Source organism: Brachyhypopomus gauderio, chromosome 18 (genome assembly GCF_052324685.1).
Source record: "Brachyhypopomus gauderio isolate BG-103 chromosome 18, BGAUD_0.2, whole genome shotgun sequence".
Classification (NCBI taxonomy): Eukaryota; Metazoa; Chordata; class Actinopteri; order Gymnotiformes; family Hypopomidae; genus Brachyhypopomus; species Brachyhypopomus gauderio.
The window spans coordinates 7,200,287-7,221,591 of NC_135228.1; the positions used below are offsets into that span (position 1 = coordinate 7,200,287).

Consider the following 21,305-nt stretch of genomic DNA (forward strand, 5'->3'; position numbering starts at 1 on the left):
AACCGATCACCCAGTTGTGCATCTCCTGCAATATTCTGCAGCGGAGCAAGTAATTAATTAAGTCTTATTAATTTAGACTTATTCTTTTGGACCTAAGTGCGCTTTTGACACTATCTCTTACACAACCCTTATCAACAGACGAATTGCAATTGGCATTTCTCACACACCCCTTCACTGGTTTGTCTCCTATCTTTCTAATCATCTTCATTATGTCAAACTTGGTTCCTTTTCTTCCAGACTTTCCTCTATCACCTCGGGTGTCCCTCAGGGTTCAGTACTAGGTCCCCTTTTATTTATCATCTATCTTCTTCCACTGGGTTATGTTTTCAGGAAATTCAACATTCAGTTTCACTGCTACGCTGACGACACCCAACTTTACATCTCATCTAAACCATCCACTACTCTTCCCCCTCCCTCTCTCTCTGACTGCATTATTTATTATTCTGTCTCACCGGCGTGACCCTGGACTGTCCTGACTACGATTACAACACTCCTACACAACACACCCTGAATGGAGTAACCCACCTGTTCGATTGCTCTGGGATCGTTGTTTCAATAAAAGCGGCTATTCTCCGCACTTGGATCCTTGTCTGCCTGATCAGTACTTTACAGAGTCAGAACGTCTCATTATGATTACATTATTCCATTTGGGTTGTGCTGCTTGTGTCTGTGAGATTGGCACTGCACAGATGTGGTGAGAGATGTTTCAGACACAGAAACAACATGATCTTTGGTGACAGCTGTGGTGACAGCTGTGGGTCAGTGATCCTCTGATAATTATTACAACAGTCTTATGATCTTCCACTGTTTTATTAAAATTAGTCATTTTAAATTACCTTCCACTGGTGTCAAAGTGTATTAATTCAAATCCTCGGTTGACTGTTTCAAGATGTCTGAGCTTTTATTCCAGTGTGTGTGATGTGTACAGGCAAAGATGATGAGTTCTTACCACGAGCTCTGTAGCATTTGACCCCCAGTATGATGGACACCAGCAGATATGGAGATGCTGCCAGTAGACTACTGAGCAGTCCAAGAACTGAGAATGGGGCTTCTGAATGTGACAGACCTGACAAAACATGTATGCACAAACAAAATTTTTTTTTTATGTAAACACTACCTCATTAAATGCCTTAATATCAGAGATGTCAGTATAGCCATACTTATAACATCCCTGTCTAGGCCAGAATGCCTTTATTTCATCATACAGTACATATACACATGTACAGTACAATAAAATGCTTCTCTTCACTGTAAACCCTAACGTTCAAATTCATTAACAGGATTAAGTTAAAATAACTTAAAATATTTCCAGAAGTGACACTGACTTCAACAAATCAATTATATTAAACTATTTCTTCTTTTTGAGTTTGTGAAACTGTGATGTTTTAATTTAGCAGAGTCCTGTTTGTGGTTTTAAGTAAATCTAACTCTATATGATGTTTAGCTCTATATGATATGTTTACCTGAATATAAATGTTATGGTTAATGCACCATGACATCTGAAGTCATAGACGTAAAATCACCGTGTTCAATTTTCAACCAAGATGGCCGATGGTCTGCATGCATTTATTTCAGTGAATTTCTTTGCCTCGATTAAGTGTTAATTTATTCTAACAGGCAAGTTAAATTATATGACTTATCAGTCTTTAATAATGTGTGGACTTTGGAAGAATAGTGTTCCATTATACAGTTCACAACATAACGTGTTTCATAGCTCCATTAACGTTGAGCCAAATTCGTATTTGAAATTAAAAGGTACAAAAATACATTGTTTTGAAGGGCATTGTTCAAACTTCATGTTTTAATCGACTAAAAACAATGGGTTCATGTCTTTTATTGGAATAGTTCAGTTCAGGTCACATTTAACATATTTGATCAGATCAGACTGAATCAAAGTATATTGTAAAGTGTATGAATCAATTTTTGATTCACTATTGTGTTTTTTTTTAGATAATATAACACACTTAAGCTTCATTGATGATTTATCTGTCAACTAATTTTGCATTGGCCTGATAATGTCTTTCTTTGCTTGATTGTATTTTCTGTATATTATGTAACAAAGCACAATTTCAAAGCTTGTGAACTATTTTGGATAGTGTTGTTTGATTTAATGACTAAAATAAGGTCTTATATTTTCAGGTTATGGCTACATATGACATGACATGGAACTGTAAGTTTTGTGGAATGTTGTTCAATTCAACAAAGCTTCTTAAACACTACAAATTACAGCACAGTCATCTCTGTCAAGTTAGTCCACTACCATGCTTGTAGTAAATCAGGGATGTCAAAGTCAAATGCACCGAGGGCCAAAAAACCAAATTTGCTACAAGCCAAGGGCCGGACTGGTTCAATGTTTATTAAAACATATTGAAATGATTGCACATAGCCTATTGAACCAAGACCTAACACAGTGTTTATTATTTAATGCTTAAATGAATAAAGCAATATTTTCTTATGGATCTGTCAGTAATTTCAAGTGAAAACATTTTTCAACAAGCAAACAGATAAAAACAAACTTCCTTCAAAGAAAACATGTTCTGTAAGGTACATTAAATGAATAAAGTAATAAAGGTTTGAAAAGTGCTGGAATTTAGGCTAAAGTACTTGAAAATGCTTGAAATTGTAATTACTTTGTTTCACAACAAATATCTATTCCAGGACGAAATTCCATGGACGAAACATGAGAGAACGTGAAGACGTTAAGATTGGGCGTTTTGAAACTAAACAACCATTAAATAATGTGAATAAAAAGCAAATTATTTCGAATCATTTCGAATAGATGTATAAATATTTAACTTAATTAAGTTTAACGTGCTGGTGCGCGCAAAGTTACAAAATTCGAGAGGTGCACGACCTCGCAAATCGACAGCACGCGACGCCCTCACCCACGGGCGGAGCCACTGCGATTACGTAATTTTCGCAGAGCGGACCCTCGCCGCTTGTGTGCACTGCAGTGACTTCGCGGGCTACCGTTGCATTGTGGGGAATGTAGTGTTTGTGCGTGCAAAACACCAGCGGGCGGCTGTGGCCTGCGGGCCAGTTCTAATAGTAATTAAATATCATCCAGGGGGCCATAGATAATCAATTCGAGGGCCGGATCTGGCCCGCGGGCCTTGACTTTGACATATGTGTAGTAAATGGTTTAAAAACACACTTGTCAAGATATCACCATACTCCTGAAAGTAGCACAACTCAGAGTCTTTTAAATGTTCATTGTGTGCTTTTCAATGGTTTTGAAACCATTAGTGATTTGTCTGAGGATTCCCCTAGCCAAAGCAGACAAGTGGAGGAGGATGATCCCTGCAATATGAATGAATTGAGAAATCAGTTAAAACTTAATGTAGCTTCATTATTTCTAAAAATGCAGGCAATCCTGCATGTGTCAAATATAGCTACACAAGAAATAGTTGATCATTTACATCTGTTGCACACACTGTCCCAACCACTGATTAAGGAAGCAGTTTGTCACGGCCTCCAACCCGGGTAACTCCACTTCCCAGCATGCTCCACCACAAAGGCAGAGATCCGTCTCCCCGGAGTATTAGACAGCTGCAACCTATTAGCTAGTTCTATTTAAGACCTGTCATGCTTATGCATCGTTGCGAAGTATTGCCGACATTCTGTTGAAAGCGTACCAAGCCTTATTCGTATCTGATTCTCTGGTTTGACCTGTTTAGTGTGTCCCGTATTTCTCCCTCTTGGATTAGCCCTCTGGTACCTCTGCTCAGTTGGATTGCTTTTGTGTACGAACCTGGACTGCCCTCAACCTCTCTTTGGATTTCCTATTATCATTAAACCTTTATTTATTTGAAGTGTGCAAGCGTCTGTGTTGCGTCATGTTTCCATGGTCACATTGTTTCTGACTGTACACTGAATGAAGTGGTCAGTGTTGTGATGAATTCTAATGTCTTTTTAAGTGCTACATCTAAAGGTGCAGACTTGTCTTCATTGAAACGGAGAAAAACATTTTTTCAAAAGAACTATCCACTTGTAATACCAGTAGAATACAGTTTAGGGCAACCTGGACATACAATCATGTATGTTCCAATTCTCAGAATGATCCAGGAGTTGTTCAAAAACGGTGACATTCACAGCAAGATCACTAAGCCTAACTCTCATGTGAGTCTGTATATGTCATACCATGATGGGACTTACTGCCGTGAAAATGAGTTACTCTCTTCTGATGAACTGACACTGGCAATTCAGTTGTATATTGATGAGTTAGAAATTGCTGACCCTCTTGGCACATCTCGTAAAATTCACAAAACGTGTGCAGTATATTGGGTCCTGGCCAATCTACCCCCTAAATATCGATCCGGTCTACACACTATACAGCTAGCTGTGTTGTGTAAACACAACCACCTTAACATGTATGGTTATGGAGCTGTACTTGCACCACTGTTACATGATCCCTCTACTCTTGAACAAGATGGTGTCTTTCTTGAATCAGTTGGTCAAAGTGTCAAGGGTACCTTTAAATGTGTTTCTGCTGACAATTTGACTGCTCATGGATTAGGTGGATTTCTTGAGTCTTTCAGAGCAGATTATGTTTGCAGATTCTGTCTGGCCAGTAGTGAAGATTTTCAAGTTCATGAAGTTGGGGATGGAGAATTTATCCAGAGAACCAAAGCATGACTCATGTTCACAATGTTGTAATGAATGACACTTTTAAAAGCCAGTATGGTGTGATAGGAGACTGTGTCCTTCATGAGTCACTACAATACTTCCACCCAATTACTGGTTTCCCCCCAGATGTACTTCATGATATTTTGGAAGGTATTGTGCCCATTGAACTAGCTCTTTGCATTAAAGAGATGGTCAGAATGAAGTATTTCACACTAGAGCAGCTGAATCAAAAGATCATGTCGTTCCCCTATCAGTACTCAGATAAAGTTGACAAACCCATCCCATTCTCAAAACATTTATGTCCAGAGCTACCATAAGAGGCAATGGACATGAAAATGCCACTCTGCTAGGAATGTTTCCGCTACTTGTAGGCAATCTGGTTCCAGAGGGAGATGAGTCATGGGCAGTTTTAATGGAGCTGAAAGATGTAGTAGAACTGTCTTTGTGCCCATCTTTTACAGATGAAACCTTGGACTACCTTCAACACAAAATTCGTGATGACAGGCAAACCCTGCAAGAGGTTTTCCCTATGTGGAGCATTATCCTGAGCTGGTTAAATGCTGTGGTCCATTGGTGCATCTTTGGTGTTTTGAAGGAAAACTGTTTTTTCAAAAGTGTTGTGCATGATGTCAAGAACTTCAAAAACATTTTAAAGACAACCAGACACCAGTACATGATGGCATATCATCTTAGTGCACCATAATTTTTCAAACGCAAAATACAAACATGTAGAACTGAATCTGTTTCAGTCTCTGCCCTGCCAAACATTGCTCAGACATGCATCAAAGAAATGGCATCTAGTGACACTATTTACAGTAGTCAAGTAAAGTCAAGTCAGCTTTATTAAAGCACATTTAAAAGCCACAAGGGCCAACCAAAGTGCTGTACAATGCACACATACATATATGAATGAGTTAAAATAAGAATATTAAAGAATACAAATACAAAAACACACACAAACACATACACAACAATTATTGAGATCTAAGGCTTAATGAATCAAATAGAAATTAAGATTATATAAAATTAACCTGAGCATTTAATTTCATTTCTGTTGGTTTACCACATGAGCACTGGAACGCTTGAGAATACATATGTTTTTAACTTTGACTTAAAAACATCCACTGTGGATGACGTCCTGATAGAGACAGGCAAATTATTCCACAGTTTGGGTGCCGCAACAGAGAAGACTCTGTCACCTTTCGTCTTTAGTCTAGAATATGGTACGACCAAGTGTAGCTGATTAATTGATTTTAGAGTTCTGGCGCGTCTACCAGTCGCGCTGCACCAGGCGTGTCCGCCAGTCGCGCTGCACCCAGTGGAGGGTTCGCAGCGAAGGCTGGAGGAGGACCGTCCCCTGCAGCACCTGCAGCTCCCGGTCTCTCTACCCTCATTGCTCTCCTCCTGGCGCGTAGCTTGGCGCCTGTTTCGTGTGTGTGTGTGCCAGTGTTTGTAAGTCTTCCCGTATGTGTACCAAACCCCTTTTTCCCTTTTGTTCCTCTATGTGTGAATGTCCCTGTTTGTGTGTTTGTACAGGTCCCGTTAAATGTGTTTAACGTCTTCTCCCTGGTCTTCCTAGGGAGGGTGTTCTAGGCGGTTCGTGGTGGACGCTTCGCCGAGGGCGGTCACCTCCCAGACGCAGGACTGAGCGCGTCGGATCCGCCCATCGACGTGGGTTCGGGGCACTCGGTCCTGTTGGCACCCCGGGACGGGTAGTGCCCTTGGAGGGGGTGTCTGTCACGTTGAGGACCCCGGCCCCTCCCTTTTGGGCGTGTGTTTACGTAGTCCACGTGCATCGTCTGCGTCTGTGGATTCTCGTGGTTATGGTTATGTCGTGTGATAATCTGTCTCACCTGTGACTCGTCTCGTAATCACGTGGGGCTAATGTGGTTTGTCTATTTAATGTGCGCTCGTGCAGTGTGCTGTGCTCGTCGTTGTCTAAAGTCTACACGTGTGTGCGTGTTACTCGTTATTCGTGCGCTTACTGCGCTATTTATGTGGATGAATAAACGTGATGTCTGTGAGAAAAGGATTTCTTGTCTCATCCTTCGTCCAGCCACCAAGCGTCACAGTTGTGTATGTTTTTGTTTTTGTGGAGTCAGTGTAGTGTTATTTTTGTTTATCTGTTAGTGTAGTTGTATCTGTTTATTTTCAATATGGATATTGGTTGTTTTGGTCATTTTTGAAGTTTGCATTGGTGTTGCACTTCACACCTGTAAATATTTGCAAATTCAAATACACCAGAGTTTATTTATACTGGAACCCTTGTGCACTGTGTTTCATTATCCATTCACACCCCTGTCATGGCCTGGATCCTAGATGACGTTGTAACAAACTTCTTTAATAAACCACTTCTTAATAAACCCTGTAACTGTGTATATTTTGAGACCAAATGTTCCCTCCGTTGCTGAACAAATAAAGAGAACATTATTTTGATTGGTCAAAACACTCATGTGACTGACACACATCATGTGAACCCTGTTTGAAGCTGGTCTCAAGCTCTACAAATTAAAGAAATTGTCACGGTCACAGCTCTGGACCCTTCCCTGTGGGCGTGTCACTACGTTGTCTGCTGTTATGTCCATGTTTGTACTTCCGTGGGTATGGGTCGTTTGTGAGCATGTTCGTAGTCGCACCTGTGCCTTGTCTCGAGATCACGAGGGTATGTGTCAATCACCTATTTTATGTGCATTCGCGAAATGTCTTGTGCTCATCTTTGTCTAAAGTTTCGTGCCTGTGCGAGAGGCACGTGTGTTTATTGTTATTAAACGTTTCACGTTGCACTGTTCGACACTCGTCATGCCTCCTCCTTCCAGTGTCACAGAAATGTGTTAATTTAATGTGTTTGTAATGTGCATCCATTCAACAAGCAAGTTTTAACATGCGAGTTAAAACTCACATGTGAAATTACATTGAAGAGTGTGAAAGGTTGTTTGTTCAAATGTTTGTATTAATTTGTATAATTAGTCATTTGTTTGGTATAATATTATGCAGTTAAACTACTGTATGTTGCTGTTATGTCATTAGATTCAGAAGTTCATGTTGAATTGGTTTAATAATAATGATGTGATATCATTGCTCTCTCACCTCTGACTGAGACCCAGCTGTGTGGTGACTCTCCTCTCTCTGGGTGTTTACAGTGGTAGAGACCCTCATCTGACTTTGAGACAGTGTGGATGGTCATCTCTCCTGCAGTCTGCTTCTGGATGAGTAATCCATCTTTATATAAATCAGCTCTGAGGTCTGATGAGTTTGATGGGCGAAGTAAACAGTGTAGAGTCAGAGGATCTCCCTCAGTCACAGGATGTACAGGACTCTCCAGGATCACAGAACCATCTAGAACAGAGAAAAAAAAAAGATTGACTCATCATTTAAACTGAGAAAGACTACAAACAAATAATTCTACTGACACAGACAAACATTCATCTGAGTGACATGTGGTCCATAAATTTGATCTTTGCCTTCAATAATCAAATTCACTTTTGGTTAGAGCAAATTTACTTTCAAAAAATGTTTATTGTTTTGCTTCCAATGTCAGCTCTTTGGATTTAAGTACATTATAATGTGAATGCATTAATCTATTAATATGTGTAACGTCTATACTGAGGCAGGTATGACGCAAATGCAGGAATTAATTTATTTATTTAAACAACTACAATACAACATAGAACTAGGCACCAGGAAATACACACACTAGGAATTATGTCAACATCTACTCAACATTAAAAGGGGCAAGAAACTACGAGAGGGGGAGAAACTAAACCTGAGGAGATGCTAGAACAACCGGCGGAAAACACCAAACTATAAAATAGAATATCGGGATTAGAGTATAAACGTTATGAAGTAAACGGGAGTCACTGCGAAGATGAGGACCTAACATACAAGCCCAAACTAGCAGAGGCAGGGAGAAAAGAACATGGGTAAGGAAACAGGACAGGACTGAGGAAACTAAATACACTGAACTGGGAACAGGAACGAGACACAGCTGGAGCAGGTAATCATGGAGGAAGGGAAAAAACACAAAACAGGGGCGTGACAGACAAAGGAAAACCATGGAAATGAAAATGAGGAGCGATGTAGGGAGGAGGACTTAGCCGTAACAATATGATAGGGAAGGGAATACCAAAAAAAGAAGGAATTGATCATGCCAGTCTCAGGAAAAATGGGGGATTTAATGAATAAAGTCTCCACAGGTGCTTAGGTTTCTTTTATTTTAGCTCGTAACAGCATCAACTTAATCCATTCATTTCACCTTATGTCACCCTGAAAACTGGATAAAATACCAACACATCAACATCACTCTGTAACGTTTGCGAGGGACAGGTGTGACGCAAATGCAAGTTTACGGAGGTTTAATAAAGACAACAGGAATAAAACAATACCAACCAGACAATAATCTTGGAGAAACACTCAAAGAGAACAAGAAACATACAAGAAACCAAGACGGGACAGGATACAGCGTTTATACACAAAACAAGGGGCTACTCTAAACACTAGGGAGAGGACGCAATCACAACGGGTAAGCTAAACAATCGGGAGCATGAATACAGGAGAACATACAAACTAACAAACCGTGAACACATGAACAGCAATGAACACTGGGGCAACGAGAAGAGAACACTAAAACACAACTGAAGAACTAAACAGATACTGAGAGAACGAACCACTAAAATACTAAAACCGGGGAACATACAATGGAAAACACGAACGCTAGTGATGGGACATCTGAAGCTACGCTTCGAAGCGTGTACCGAGTAAAAAGGGGCATGTCCGATGAAGCCCCGCTTCGGAGCTTGTGTTAGATTGAGCAAAATCACGTGATCAGCAACAAACGAGGCCTCGCATTACATCGGCCACGTCATTGCTTCATTTTGCGTATCGTTTTTCAAAATAAAAGCGCTATGAACCCTGTTGCTTCGTGTTATAGAAGGTGGTTAAATTTAAAATCTGGAACGTTCTAAATTCCTTTTGTTTGATCAGGATGTACATCAGATTCACACATCAAAAACAGACTAAAAACCATTGGAAGAGGCAAACCTTATTTGTAATGTTAAAAACATTTTACATTTGGCAGACGCCCTTATCCAGAGCGGCTTACATTTTATCTCATTTTTATATAAGTGAACAATTGAGGGTTAAGGGGCGCCTCAGTCATGGCCTCAGGTCTGGGAATCGAACCCACGACCCTCCGGTTACAAGACCAGTTCCCTAACCACTTCCCTTCCCTAACCACCAGGCCATGACTACCAAACCAGATCTAGAACCCCCAAGAAGCAATTATTTAAAACACATTTTGTTTTTTTTTTTAAATCAGTTTCTAACTCAAAATATTCAGTCTGCCTCAACAACCACTCAATTCCCAATATAGTAAAGTACAACATATCTTCATTGTCAAATACGTTCATGACATACAAGAAAACCCAACACAACCACTAATGGTCAAGGATTAGATTGGCTACAAATCATTTTAATAATTAAAACATGACAATTAAGTATGATTTAATTGATTCTCCTGTTACTAAACATGAGTTTGATGGAAACTTTGTGACAATATTGCATTTACAAATTGTTGAAAGTATGATCCAACTGAATGACGAGGCCGTTACAGTTTCACCAGCAGATGTCACTAGTGAGTAATGAATGAAGCCTCGAGTAATGAACCTTTTTGCAAAGCAAAGGGTTGGAAAGCTTCATTGCTTCAAGAGGCTTCATTTGCCCATCACTAACGAACGCTAAATACAGGGAACTAGACTAACAAGCGAGGACAAAGAGAGAGACCGAGAGGGAACAATAGTAAATGACAGAGAGGAAGCAAGACAGAGAAGAGACGAGGGACTCACACACAAGGAATGACCGTCAAGGGAGTATAAACACTAATGGGGGTTATATACACAGAACTGGATGGTGAAACGAGACTCAGGTGTGTGTGTGTTAACGAGGAGGGCGTGGCAGACAGAGGGGGGAACGAATGGGAGCAGGGAGCTAGGCGGGACCAGGGAGGAGGGAGGAGGGAGGGGCTGGATGTGACACTCAAATGCAAATGTCTCCTATACCAACCACACTAATCATATACACAATCATGCAAACTAAAAACATTCCTTGCTGCGCTCACCAAGGAATGCAAATATACATTGTAATAATCCTTGATCCATAGTTAAACACAAGCATCAATGTTTCCTTGCTATAAAATACAAACCCACAATAAACCTCAGCATCTACATTCAATAAAGCTGCATCTCTGTCACGGTGGGTCGGCCTGAAAGCCATCAGAGGGTGTGCGCATGCACTGACTCACAGACGCACACGCCCACTTCAGCCAGGCACACACCTTCAGTCACCAAATCACTCCCCAGGTCCCAATCACCACACTACTGACACCTGTTCCCTATTTCAAAACACAGCACATAAGCCCACAGTTCTTGCTGCACATTGTTGTGTCTACGCCTCACATCCCAGAACAGCCGTCGTCATCACTCACTGGAATTCTCCTTCCTTCCTTGGTCTGCCTCTTTGGACATTTACTAAGTGCTGTTGTCTACATGGTTATTGTCATGGATAATAAAGCTTTCAGTTTGCAGCCTCTGCCTCCTACCGCCTCTATACCCGTGTCACAATCTCATTATGCACACCTGACACTACCTTTATAGGATCTTCGCCCCATGCAATCCATGGCATTCTCAGCGAACAAATTTAATTATACAAATACACTATGCACATAAACACAAACAGCCACAGATAACAGATGTATTAACACATTGGAATATATGTAATCTAACAAATTCAGACTTAAGGACAACCATTCTTTATAGAGGGAGATGAGGGGATGATGAGCAGAGGTGTCAATTCCAGGTTCAGAAAGTAAAATTCCTCACCAGGATTTTGCTCAAGCTTGCTAGATTTTCTAATTGGTGCAATCCAGGTAAAATTAGTGGAATCAACACAATCCAGGAAGCCTGAGCAAAATCCTGGTGAGGACTTTTACTTTCTGAACCTGGAATTGACACCTCTGATGATGAGGGACAGCTGCTGGAGATGAGGGTCACTATGAAGATGAGGGGTATTCAGGGGATGATGACATCTAGTGTCTAGAAGTGGTATGTTTGACAGTTTGTGAATCTGACATGGAGTAGTTCACGGATCTTTCCATGTGGTCAAATCTGTGCTCTTGTGGAGTTTGGTGAATAAAGGACAATGTTAGTACTGTCTCGCACTCTTCTATACTCCTAATATTCTGTTATAAAACATTTCCTTTTCCCATTAAAAGTGAGTGCACTACATGGAGACTCACAGTGTACTGTGATGTTGACAGGATTACTGCTCCCTCCAGATTCAGACTGACACCAGTACACTCCAGTGTGGGATGTATAGAGGTAGCTGATGGTGCATGTAGATCCTGTTACTGATCCCCAGACTGATGAACAATCTGACACTTTCGTACTGTGTGTGTATTGTCTCACTCTCCATCCAGTAGATTCACTCTGTCCCTCACAGCTCAGTGTGAGAGAGTCACCAAAAAAGTTTTGAGTTCTGTTGGGACTGATGATCAAAGAAACTGGAAGAGAATCACCTTACAAACAGAAAATACAAATCAGATATATTATTGTCTTTGGTAGCAGAAGTGTATGAGACCTAGCTAAGCTCCTTTAACTGTTGCTACAAGTAAATAAAAAAGTTTCCGTTGAATTCTGATCTTATTTGACATGCAGACAGACACACATGCACACACGTGCACACACATGCATGCACACACACTCCATCCCATATTACTGCTGTATTCCCTCACCAGTGATCCATAGTGGCTGTAGGTTGCTGTACTGTGTCTGATTGGCTGGTTCTCCTCTCTCTGCTCTGCACACATAAACTCCTGTGTGATGAAGAGCAGCAGGACTGAGACTGTAGGAGCCTCCAGCTCCTCTGCTGCTCTCTGAGAGGAGCATTACAGAATATGAATAGCCATTAATGTGTCTTATTGGAGTTAAATTTTCTCTGTAGGGAACAACTCTGTACCAGCTGAATGTCCATCCTGTAGAGGAGTCTCTGACCTCACAGCTTAAAGTCACTGAGACTCCTTCAGTCAGCCAGCTCTGTGGAGACACCCTCAGTACTGTCTGGAGTCTCTCTGTAAAACAGAAAATACACAATCAAAATGGAGAGTCTGTAAATTAACTCCTATACAATAACAATCTTGCCATTAATAAATAAATTCATAATTTTGTGTCTCAGCACACACACACACTGCCCTGAAACAGTCAAAATAACCTAATCACATAGGTCTGAGTGTTACGTCTTGTGCTCATAGTAACTTTATATCAAAGTCTATATGGCTATGTCCCCAAGCTTGCCACAAAGTCATGTTAGTGAATCACCACGCACTGGGAGTGTGTGTCTGAACCCCGCTACCTTTATACACCCAACATCTGTGGAAATTAGCTATTAGCTCTAACACAATGATGAGGTTTTAGAAGTAAATGTTACTTCTCAAAAAATGCTTCTGGGTTTGTGTATCAAAACATGATATTCACAGTGCAGTACCCAATTTTAACCTCCACAGAGACAAACACACTCATCTCCAACTCAGGTGTTTCTTCTACAGGTGCATCAAAACTATGCAGTATTAAACATAAAAATTATATACAAATCAAACTTGCATATATAAACATACAGGTAGAAATTACCTTGAGCAGTCCAAGCTTGAAGTGAAATCAGCACTAAAAGTAAAAATAAAACAACACTAAATTATTAATTTAATAAACCACTCAAGACAAACTGAACACAAAAAGGTCAATTTTCTGTTCTTTGGTGTTTTCACTTAATGGGCTCACAAACACTAGCATAGATTCACTGTTGCACACTGTTCAGTTTGAGGAGGACTGAGAGGTTTATCTTCCCGTATGGAAGCCCTTTGTGCCGCATCACGCGACGCGGTTACCGCCTCTGGGGTAATGTTCTGAGGATTTCAGTGTGAATCTGAACATGAAGTATGATTACACAAACAAACTGCACCTCCGAATCAGGCCAGTCACAGCTGATAGCATGCTAGCCAACAGTACTATGGAGAAATTTTCCCTGAATTACGAGATGCCTCACTCATAACGCACAGCCTGCCGCCATACCCAGCATCACAAACTGAAAGCACAAAATGGCACGAGTGCGTCGAAGAGGTCAGGTTTCAATCCATATATTCAGGTTTTCATTCCATATATTCAGACTGTCATTCCATATATTCAGACTGTCATTCCATATTCTCAGGTTTCATTCCATATATTCAGACTTCAATCCATATTCTCAGGTTTCATTCCATATATTCAGACTTAGCAGTCATTCTATATATATAATTATTTCCTGAACGGTTTGCCATAATATGTATTTATATATATATATATATATATATATATATATATATATATATATATATACACACACACTACCGTTCAAAAGTTTGGGGTCAGTTAGAAATGTTCTTAATTTTGAAAGAAAAGCAGTTTTTTTTTTCAATTTGGCTAACAATAAATGCATCAAAAATACACTCTATACATTGTTAACGTGGTAAATGACTATTCTAGCTGTAAACGTCTGGTTTTTAATACAATATCTACATAGATGTATTTCCAACAACCATCACTCCAGTGTTCTAATGGTACATTGTGTTTGCTAACTGTGTAAGGAGGCTATTGGATAGTTAGAAAACCCTTGTGCAAGTAGGTTAGCACAGCTGAAAACAATTTTGCTGATTAGAGATGCTATAAAATTGACCTTCCTTTAAGCTAGTTGAGAATCTGGAGCATTACAATTGTTGATTTGATTAAACTCACAAAATGGCCAGAAAAAGACAACTTTCAATTGAAACTCGACAGTCTATTCTTGTTCTGAGAAATGAAGGCTATTTCATGCGAGACATTGCCAAGAAACTGAAGATTTCCTACAATGGTGTGTACTACTCCCTTCAGAGGAGAGCACAGACAGGTTCTAACCAGAGTAGAAGGAGAAGTGGAAGGCCCTGCTTCACAACTGAGCAAGAAGACAAGTACATTACAGTCTCAAGTTTGAGAAACCGACGCCTCACAGGTCCTCAACTGGCAGCTTAATTAAATAGTACCTGCAAAACGCCAGTGTCAACGTCTACAGTGAAAAGGCGACTCCGGGATGCTGGCCTTCAGGGCAGAGTGGCAAAGAAAAAGCCATATCTGGCTAATAAAAGAAAAAAATTAATATGGGCAAAAGAACACAGACATTGGACAGAGGAAGATTGGAAAAAAATGTTATGGACAGATGAATCAAAGTTTGAAGTGTTTGGATCACACAGACGAACATTTGTGAGACGCAGAACAACTGAAAAGATGCTGGATGAGTGCCTGACACCATCTGTCAAACATGGTGGAGGTAATGTGATGGTCTGGGGTTGCTTTGGTGCTGGTAAAGTGGGAGATTTGAACAAGGTAAAAGGGATTTTGAATATGGAAGGCTATCACTCCATTTTGCAACACCATGCCATACCCTGTGGACAGCGCTTGATTGGAGCCAATTTCATCCTGCAACAGGACAATGACCCAAAGCACATCTCAAAATTATGCACAAACTATTTAGAGAAGAAGCAGGCAGCTGGTGTTTTATCGGTAATGGAGTGGCCAGCGCAGTCACCAGATCTCAACCCCATTGAGCTGTTGTGGGAGCAGCTTGACCGTATGGTACGAAAAAAGTGCCCATTAACCCAATCAAAATTGTGGGAGCGGCTTCTGGAAGCATGGGGTGAAATTTCTCCAGGAGTTGGCGGATGCTTTAGTCCAGGAGATCCCAGGAGACCATCTGCCACCTCATCAGGAGCATGCCCAGGCGTTGTAGGGAGGTCATACAGGCACGTGGAGGCCACACACAATACTGAGCTTCATTTCGACTTGTTTTAAGGACATTACATCAAAGTTGGATCAGCCTGTAGTGTGTTTTTCCACTTTAATTTTGTGTATGGCTCCAAATCCAGGCCTCCATTGGTTAATAAATTTGATTTCCATTGATGATTTTTGTGTGATTTTGTTGCACATTCAACTTTGTACAGAACAAAGTATTCAATGAGAATATTTCATTCATTCAGATCTAGGATGTGTTATTTGAGTGTTCCCTTTATTTTTTTGAGCAGTGTATGTATGTATAGGAATCCTGTTAGAGCGCTGAGCTCATTCGTATATATATAATATATGAAATTCACATGATCTTACTATACAGAATACAATATGCTGCATAAAACTACAGTTATTAATAGCCAAGTGTGAACCGATGAAACAGCGTAGCAGGAACTGCAACGCAAACAAAAATTCACACATACTTGTCATGGACTACGATAAAGTATACAGGGCTCTAGAGTGCAACCAATTTGGTCGCACGCGCAACCTAATTTCTCAATGGTGCAACTAAAAAAAATCTGAGGTCACACCGGCTGTTCGATGGGAAAAAGTCTCTGTATTCCCTGTGGTTCAACAACAGACCAGTGTTAATTTAGTTGACGAATAAATTTTGTCATAGTTTTTGTCAACAAACCTTTTTTCATGACGAAAACTAAATAAAAACTATACGAAGGGATAAAAACGATGACTAAATTAATGGACATTTTCGTCAACAAATAAAAACGAGATGAAAATATTGGCCAGCGACAACATTCAATCAGACCTGATTTAGTGAAAGGTAGGGATAAGTTAAGAGATTCAACCGTAACTACTTTAGCGTACACGGAGAGTCGGGACAAACCGGGTAACCGTACAATCAGAACTAACGTCTTCACATCGCTCAGAACCCGGGAAGACCAAACCAGCCTGTGAACTGTGGTCACTCATGAAATTCAACTCAAAGTTAACTCGACAATGTTAATATTCGATTAACATTGATACTCAAGAATATTTTGTAACTGGTTAATAAATTTCACTTTGTGCAAGTGTATATAATGACCATTTATATTTTAGTCAACTAAATTCTAATGATAATTAGTCGACTAAAACTAAAAACAACTCCAATGACTAACTTATGACTAAAACTAAATCAAAAATTGCTGTCAAAATTAACACTGCTCCCCTCTGCCTTTCACCGGCAGGCAGCAGCACACCGATCATCAGATGAGGCAGAGATGATAATCAAGTTTAACGTTTCCTACTGTAACCCACTACTGAGTATGTACACGTCAATGGTAGGCCAGGTTCAATAATATTAAAATAATACTAAAGAATAAGAGACACTAGGCTCTGGAGAGAGAGTGGAAAACAGTGCAATTAAAAGACACCACACGAGGGTATAAGTTTTTTTCCTTTCTTTAGTAATTATTTGAAAAGTTGGAAACATTTACAATTACCCAAATAAAAGATTGGACCCTTTTTTTAAAGAAAATTAACTGAAAATGAATTGTCCTTCAAAAATTGGGAAATAGTCCTTTAAATTCTCCAAATGGACAAAAGAGAGTTCCTTTCAGTTGTTGTAAAAAAAAGAAAATAGTTCTTCTCAAATGGTTCAGTTGGTAAGTGTCGATTCAAGTCAATAAGTCAAGTCAGTCAGTCAGTAATGTGACACAAGCAGGCCACAATCCTACCAGATATGCCATATGCAATGACAGAACCGGATCACGCTCGAATGGGTTGGTGGCTCGCCATCTATCGTAGTCCACAAATCCTCAGCGGAATCCAACTCCAGCTCAAAACTTGACCTGTGTAACCATACCCTTAGTTAAGCTACACATACAGGACAATGTTAAATTCTGATCAAATATCAACAGTTTAAACTTAAAATAGTTGTACAACATCAATATAAATCTTCTCAAAAGAAAAGCTATGCAACTGCATACACTTCGTTCATACTGAAAAGCATTGCATACTATTCAGTTAAATGACCATTTATCAAGTAAACAGGACGAATACTATAAAATAAACAACATTGTACACTGAAATCGCGGTAACCTTGCGATTATGCATAAACATTACAGAGTACAATGGTTATCGTGAGGACACGTTTAGCCTTCTCACATTACACGTGCTAGGTGCGTGATCACAGCATGTGAAACAGTCAACTCATTCCTAGCTTTAAACTTAATCATTTCAACTAAAATATACCCTTCCACATTTAACACAACAAGTATTAACAAACAAAATACAATTCTTAGGTTTCACTGAAGTATTTAACAATGATAAACAAAATATGACTTGGATTACAACAGTAACGAAAAATAAACGAGCTGCCTTACCGAGACAATTCAACGAAGAAATACTTGACGAACGAAACTTCTGGTCTTCAAAACAGACAGCGTTTACAAAGCTGTTCGCCCAGTACTCCAAAAATGAACCCAAACGTCACAGTAACTTAAAAACACTCTTTAAATCTCTTCTAACTCCGAGGAAAATGGAGTCTCCAACTCTCCAGCTCTCGCCAACGGCTCGATGGGAACCCGAAAGCCAGCGAAACAGCATGCCAAAACAAAAAGCACCAATCGCAACTGCACTGCCACGAGCACCGCCACACCAAACACATGCAATTTTGTTCAACAATAACAACACATCATTCATGAATTGTTTAATCAGAATTATCACTATTTATTATCCCATTTTACTATTTATGCTTTTTATCTATTATTATTACTTTTATCTATTATTACTATTTATTGTACCTTTTTATTATGCATTTGTCAACTGGGTTACACTACAATATTGCAAAAGAAGAACTTCCCTTCACTCAATTCAAGTCAGAAATAATTCTTCAGAATGGCTGGAACATAAACCTGACATACAGCAATGATGTCGCGTGCAACAAATTGTTAGTTAATTATTTACAAGTCAATAATGTCTATATGGACAGCAATAAAAAAAGTGAAACCGGTAAAACTGCGGTGTTAAATGTGATGCAGTTGAAAAATTTGGGTGCACCTAACTTTTGTGCTGGTGCACCTAAGAAAAAAAGTTAGGCGCACCAATGCAACCAGTGCAAAAAGTCTAGAGCCCTGGTATATGTTTCAATTATTGTTCACTATGATGAGTACAGTAAATGTTTTCATAATTACACATTTAACATCAGCTGCTTGTTTCACATCTAAGCAGAATTTTTTCCTTTCCAAAAAACAAAACATATTTAGTTTGTTGGTTAGATTGTTATGTTTTTAGAGGTGTGATATTCGTAATAAAAATGTAGTTGTGAAAAACTTCACACATCTTTACGTGGTTTCATGAAGTGAGATATATCGTCATGTGGTTGCGTTTTAGAAAAAAGTAATTCCGAGAAGGCAGCCGTGAAGATACAGAGTTGTAACGCTGCAGGCACAGGTGTTAAATTTCACACCTCCTGTTACATCACTGCATGCATCACATCACAGATGCATTTATTTCTGTCCCCCAAATGATCTAATAAGTGCTTGTGCACAATATAAAATTTATTCTGAAATTAATTTAATGTGGAATTAAGCAGCTTTAACTCCACAGCGCAGACAATTATAGCCAAGCGACTGCAGTGGAATTGACTTTGCAGTACGCCAAAACTGTACCAGCTGAACTATATATTCTCTTTATATTCTTTACCCTGTAGCCCTAAAATTTGAACTGACTTATATTCTCTATGAGTCCTTTCTCTCTGTTTTGAGCATGTATCATAATATAAAATCTGCTGTCAGTGACCTCCTGCTTTGTACTCATGTTGACTCACAAAATTATTCTCCTTCAGCTCTAAATTAACAGTACACGTCTCTTTCCTTTGCAAGTACGTGGAATTTGAGAGAATATTTCCCACTCTTTCTCTCTCTGGTATTCACATTCACACAATATCTCCTGTCAACATTTGAGTTAAATAACATATCTCTGTCACGATACGGGGGGCTGCCCCTGCCGGTTGCCCACACCCACAGCGGCAGTTGTACTGTTTTTGTTGCATTGTGTTTGTCCCTCAGGTGGGCGGGGCCTATCATCAGGCCACCACCCAAGGGTGATTTGTCCGTCTACATATGTCTTGTCATTGTACTGCTTGACTGCTGGTTAGTATAGGCTATCCTTAATTTGGATCTTGTCACGGGTCTTTGGTCGGCGCACCCTGGAACCTCCAGTTGGGTGGAGGAGTCCACCCTGCTATGAACCTCTCCGTGAGGGGCATTCTCCCAGGTCGGATAGGAGTGCCCAGGGCCATGGTCCCTAGCACTCCCTGAGTTGGGCTTCTCTGGGAGGGGCAGTCTCCCCAGGAGACAGGTAGGTCTGGGAGGTGGTTAGTGGGTGGTGTAGCCATGCCCCAGGGAGGTAACCTGCACACATGCACTAATAATATACACACACTACTTCACTGCGACAGGAACTCCCTTTGTATATATACTGCGTATTGCACACGGCATTTGCATTAACCAAACCTACCTCTTACACTTCTCTGTCTACTGAAGTGTCTGTTTGCACTCTGTATACTGTACTGTCTGTATTGTGTTGTACTGTTTGTCCGTTGCACTTATGTTCTGTCTGCACTAGGTTTTATGTTGCACCATGGTCCTGGAGGAACGTTGTTTTTTCACTGTGTACTCCGTATGTAGTTGAAATGACAATAAAACCTCTTGACTTGACTTGATATGAGGGGCTAAGCGGCCAGATGCCTGCTAGGGTGTGAGGGTCCTGTGACCGACTGGAGAGTAGTTGTCATCTTGTTGACTGCACAGTCGGTCCAGGACCCCACCCAGGGAGGGGTAAGCTAACCTGTGTTTGTGTTTCAGCTCTTGGACTGCAGGAGTTGTGTCCTTGTCTTGTCCCCGCCCTCCCACCCCTTCATTATATTTTGTGTTCTGCCACTGCAGCCACACGGCCAAAGGGACGTGCGGCTTTATTGGGGGGGGGGGGGGGGGGGGGGGGGGGTCTGTCACGATACGGGGGGCCCCGCCAGCCAGTCGCCCCTGTCCACAGTGGCACTTGTCCTGTTTTTGTTGGATTGTGTTCGTCCCTCAGGGCCCCTGATGGTCATTTGTCAATCTATATATGTCTCGTCTTTGTACCAGTTGACCAGTTAACGGGTCCTTGGTTTGCGCACGTTACCATTAAATCCAACTCTTTCCCTGAGACTTGGTGTGATCGCTTCCTTTTTTGTTCGCACTCCCTGGTCGTCACAATGTCAGATCACCTGTGGCAAATATCCACTCACTCCTCATTTAATGAGTCTTATATTTCTTCCCCTTAGTAACCCAAATATAGTTAAACCACCAGCAAAGTAAAAGCAAAGAAATTAACTCAACCCACATGTGTAATGTCTGTTCAGACAAATATTAATTTAAGAGGGACATCTCACATTACACAGAGGACAAATTAGCACAGAATCAAAAAATGAAAAGTAGGTATTCAGGCCATTGCAGTCTGTTCCAGAAGAGTCCCTTGAATGTGACAGGGTTCTGTCCAAACTTCAAAATATGACAAGTTGTGAATGAAAATGTGTGGGATTATCTAGTCATCTCCATCATCTATGAACAGCATCTTACATCATCATCCTGCTTTCTAGCCCAGTACATCAAACTGAACCCTTTACACAACACACATGGAAACAGTGAGGACACCTGAACACATGGATCTGAAAATCTGCTACTCCCCCCAACTACACAACTATCTCACTGGACCTCATCACTCAGGATCCTCAGACTGGATATTAATCTGATAACACGATAGAAGGCTGTAGTTAAAAGGCGCATGCTAAGTTATTCAGCCAGGAGA

General features: G+C 40.4%; 1 protein-coding gene across 1 annotated transcript; it reads right to left on the reverse strand.

The window, feature by feature from the left end:
• Positions 1 to 633: 633 nt before the first annotated feature.
• LOC143482386 (Fc receptor-like protein 5) lies at positions 634 to 13,539 on the reverse strand. The gene is made up of 6 exons (XM_076980729.1): positions 13,479 to 13,539; positions 12,410 to 12,745; positions 11,915 to 12,193; positions 7,714 to 7,962; positions 950 to 1,066; positions 634 to 752 (listed from the first exon to the last, which is right to left on the reverse strand). The coding sequence occupies exons 1-6, from the start codon at positions 13,537 to 13,539 to the stop codon at positions 634 to 636; spliced, it is 1,161 nt and encodes a 386-aa protein (XP_076836844.1).
• Between the last annotated feature and the right edge of the window lie 7,766 nt (positions 13,540 to 21,305).

What these genes read in the sequence shown, in the direction of transcription:
- LOC143482386 (XM_076980729.1), bottom strand. Translation starts at nt 13,539, where the DNA reads ATGCGGCACAAAGGGCTTCCATACGGGAAGATAAACCTCTCAGTCCTC. An exon ending in AGTCCTCCTCAAACTGAACA is followed by an intron (nt 12,746 to 13,478) that starts GTGTGCAACAGT and finishes TCTGTTTTACAG; the next exon opens with AGAGACTCCAGACAGTACTG. An exon ending in CAGCTGGGTCTCAGTCAGAG is followed by an intron (nt 1,067 to 7,713) that starts GTGAGAGAGCAA and finishes ATGTTTTGTCAG; the next exon opens with GTCTGTCACATTCAGAAGCC.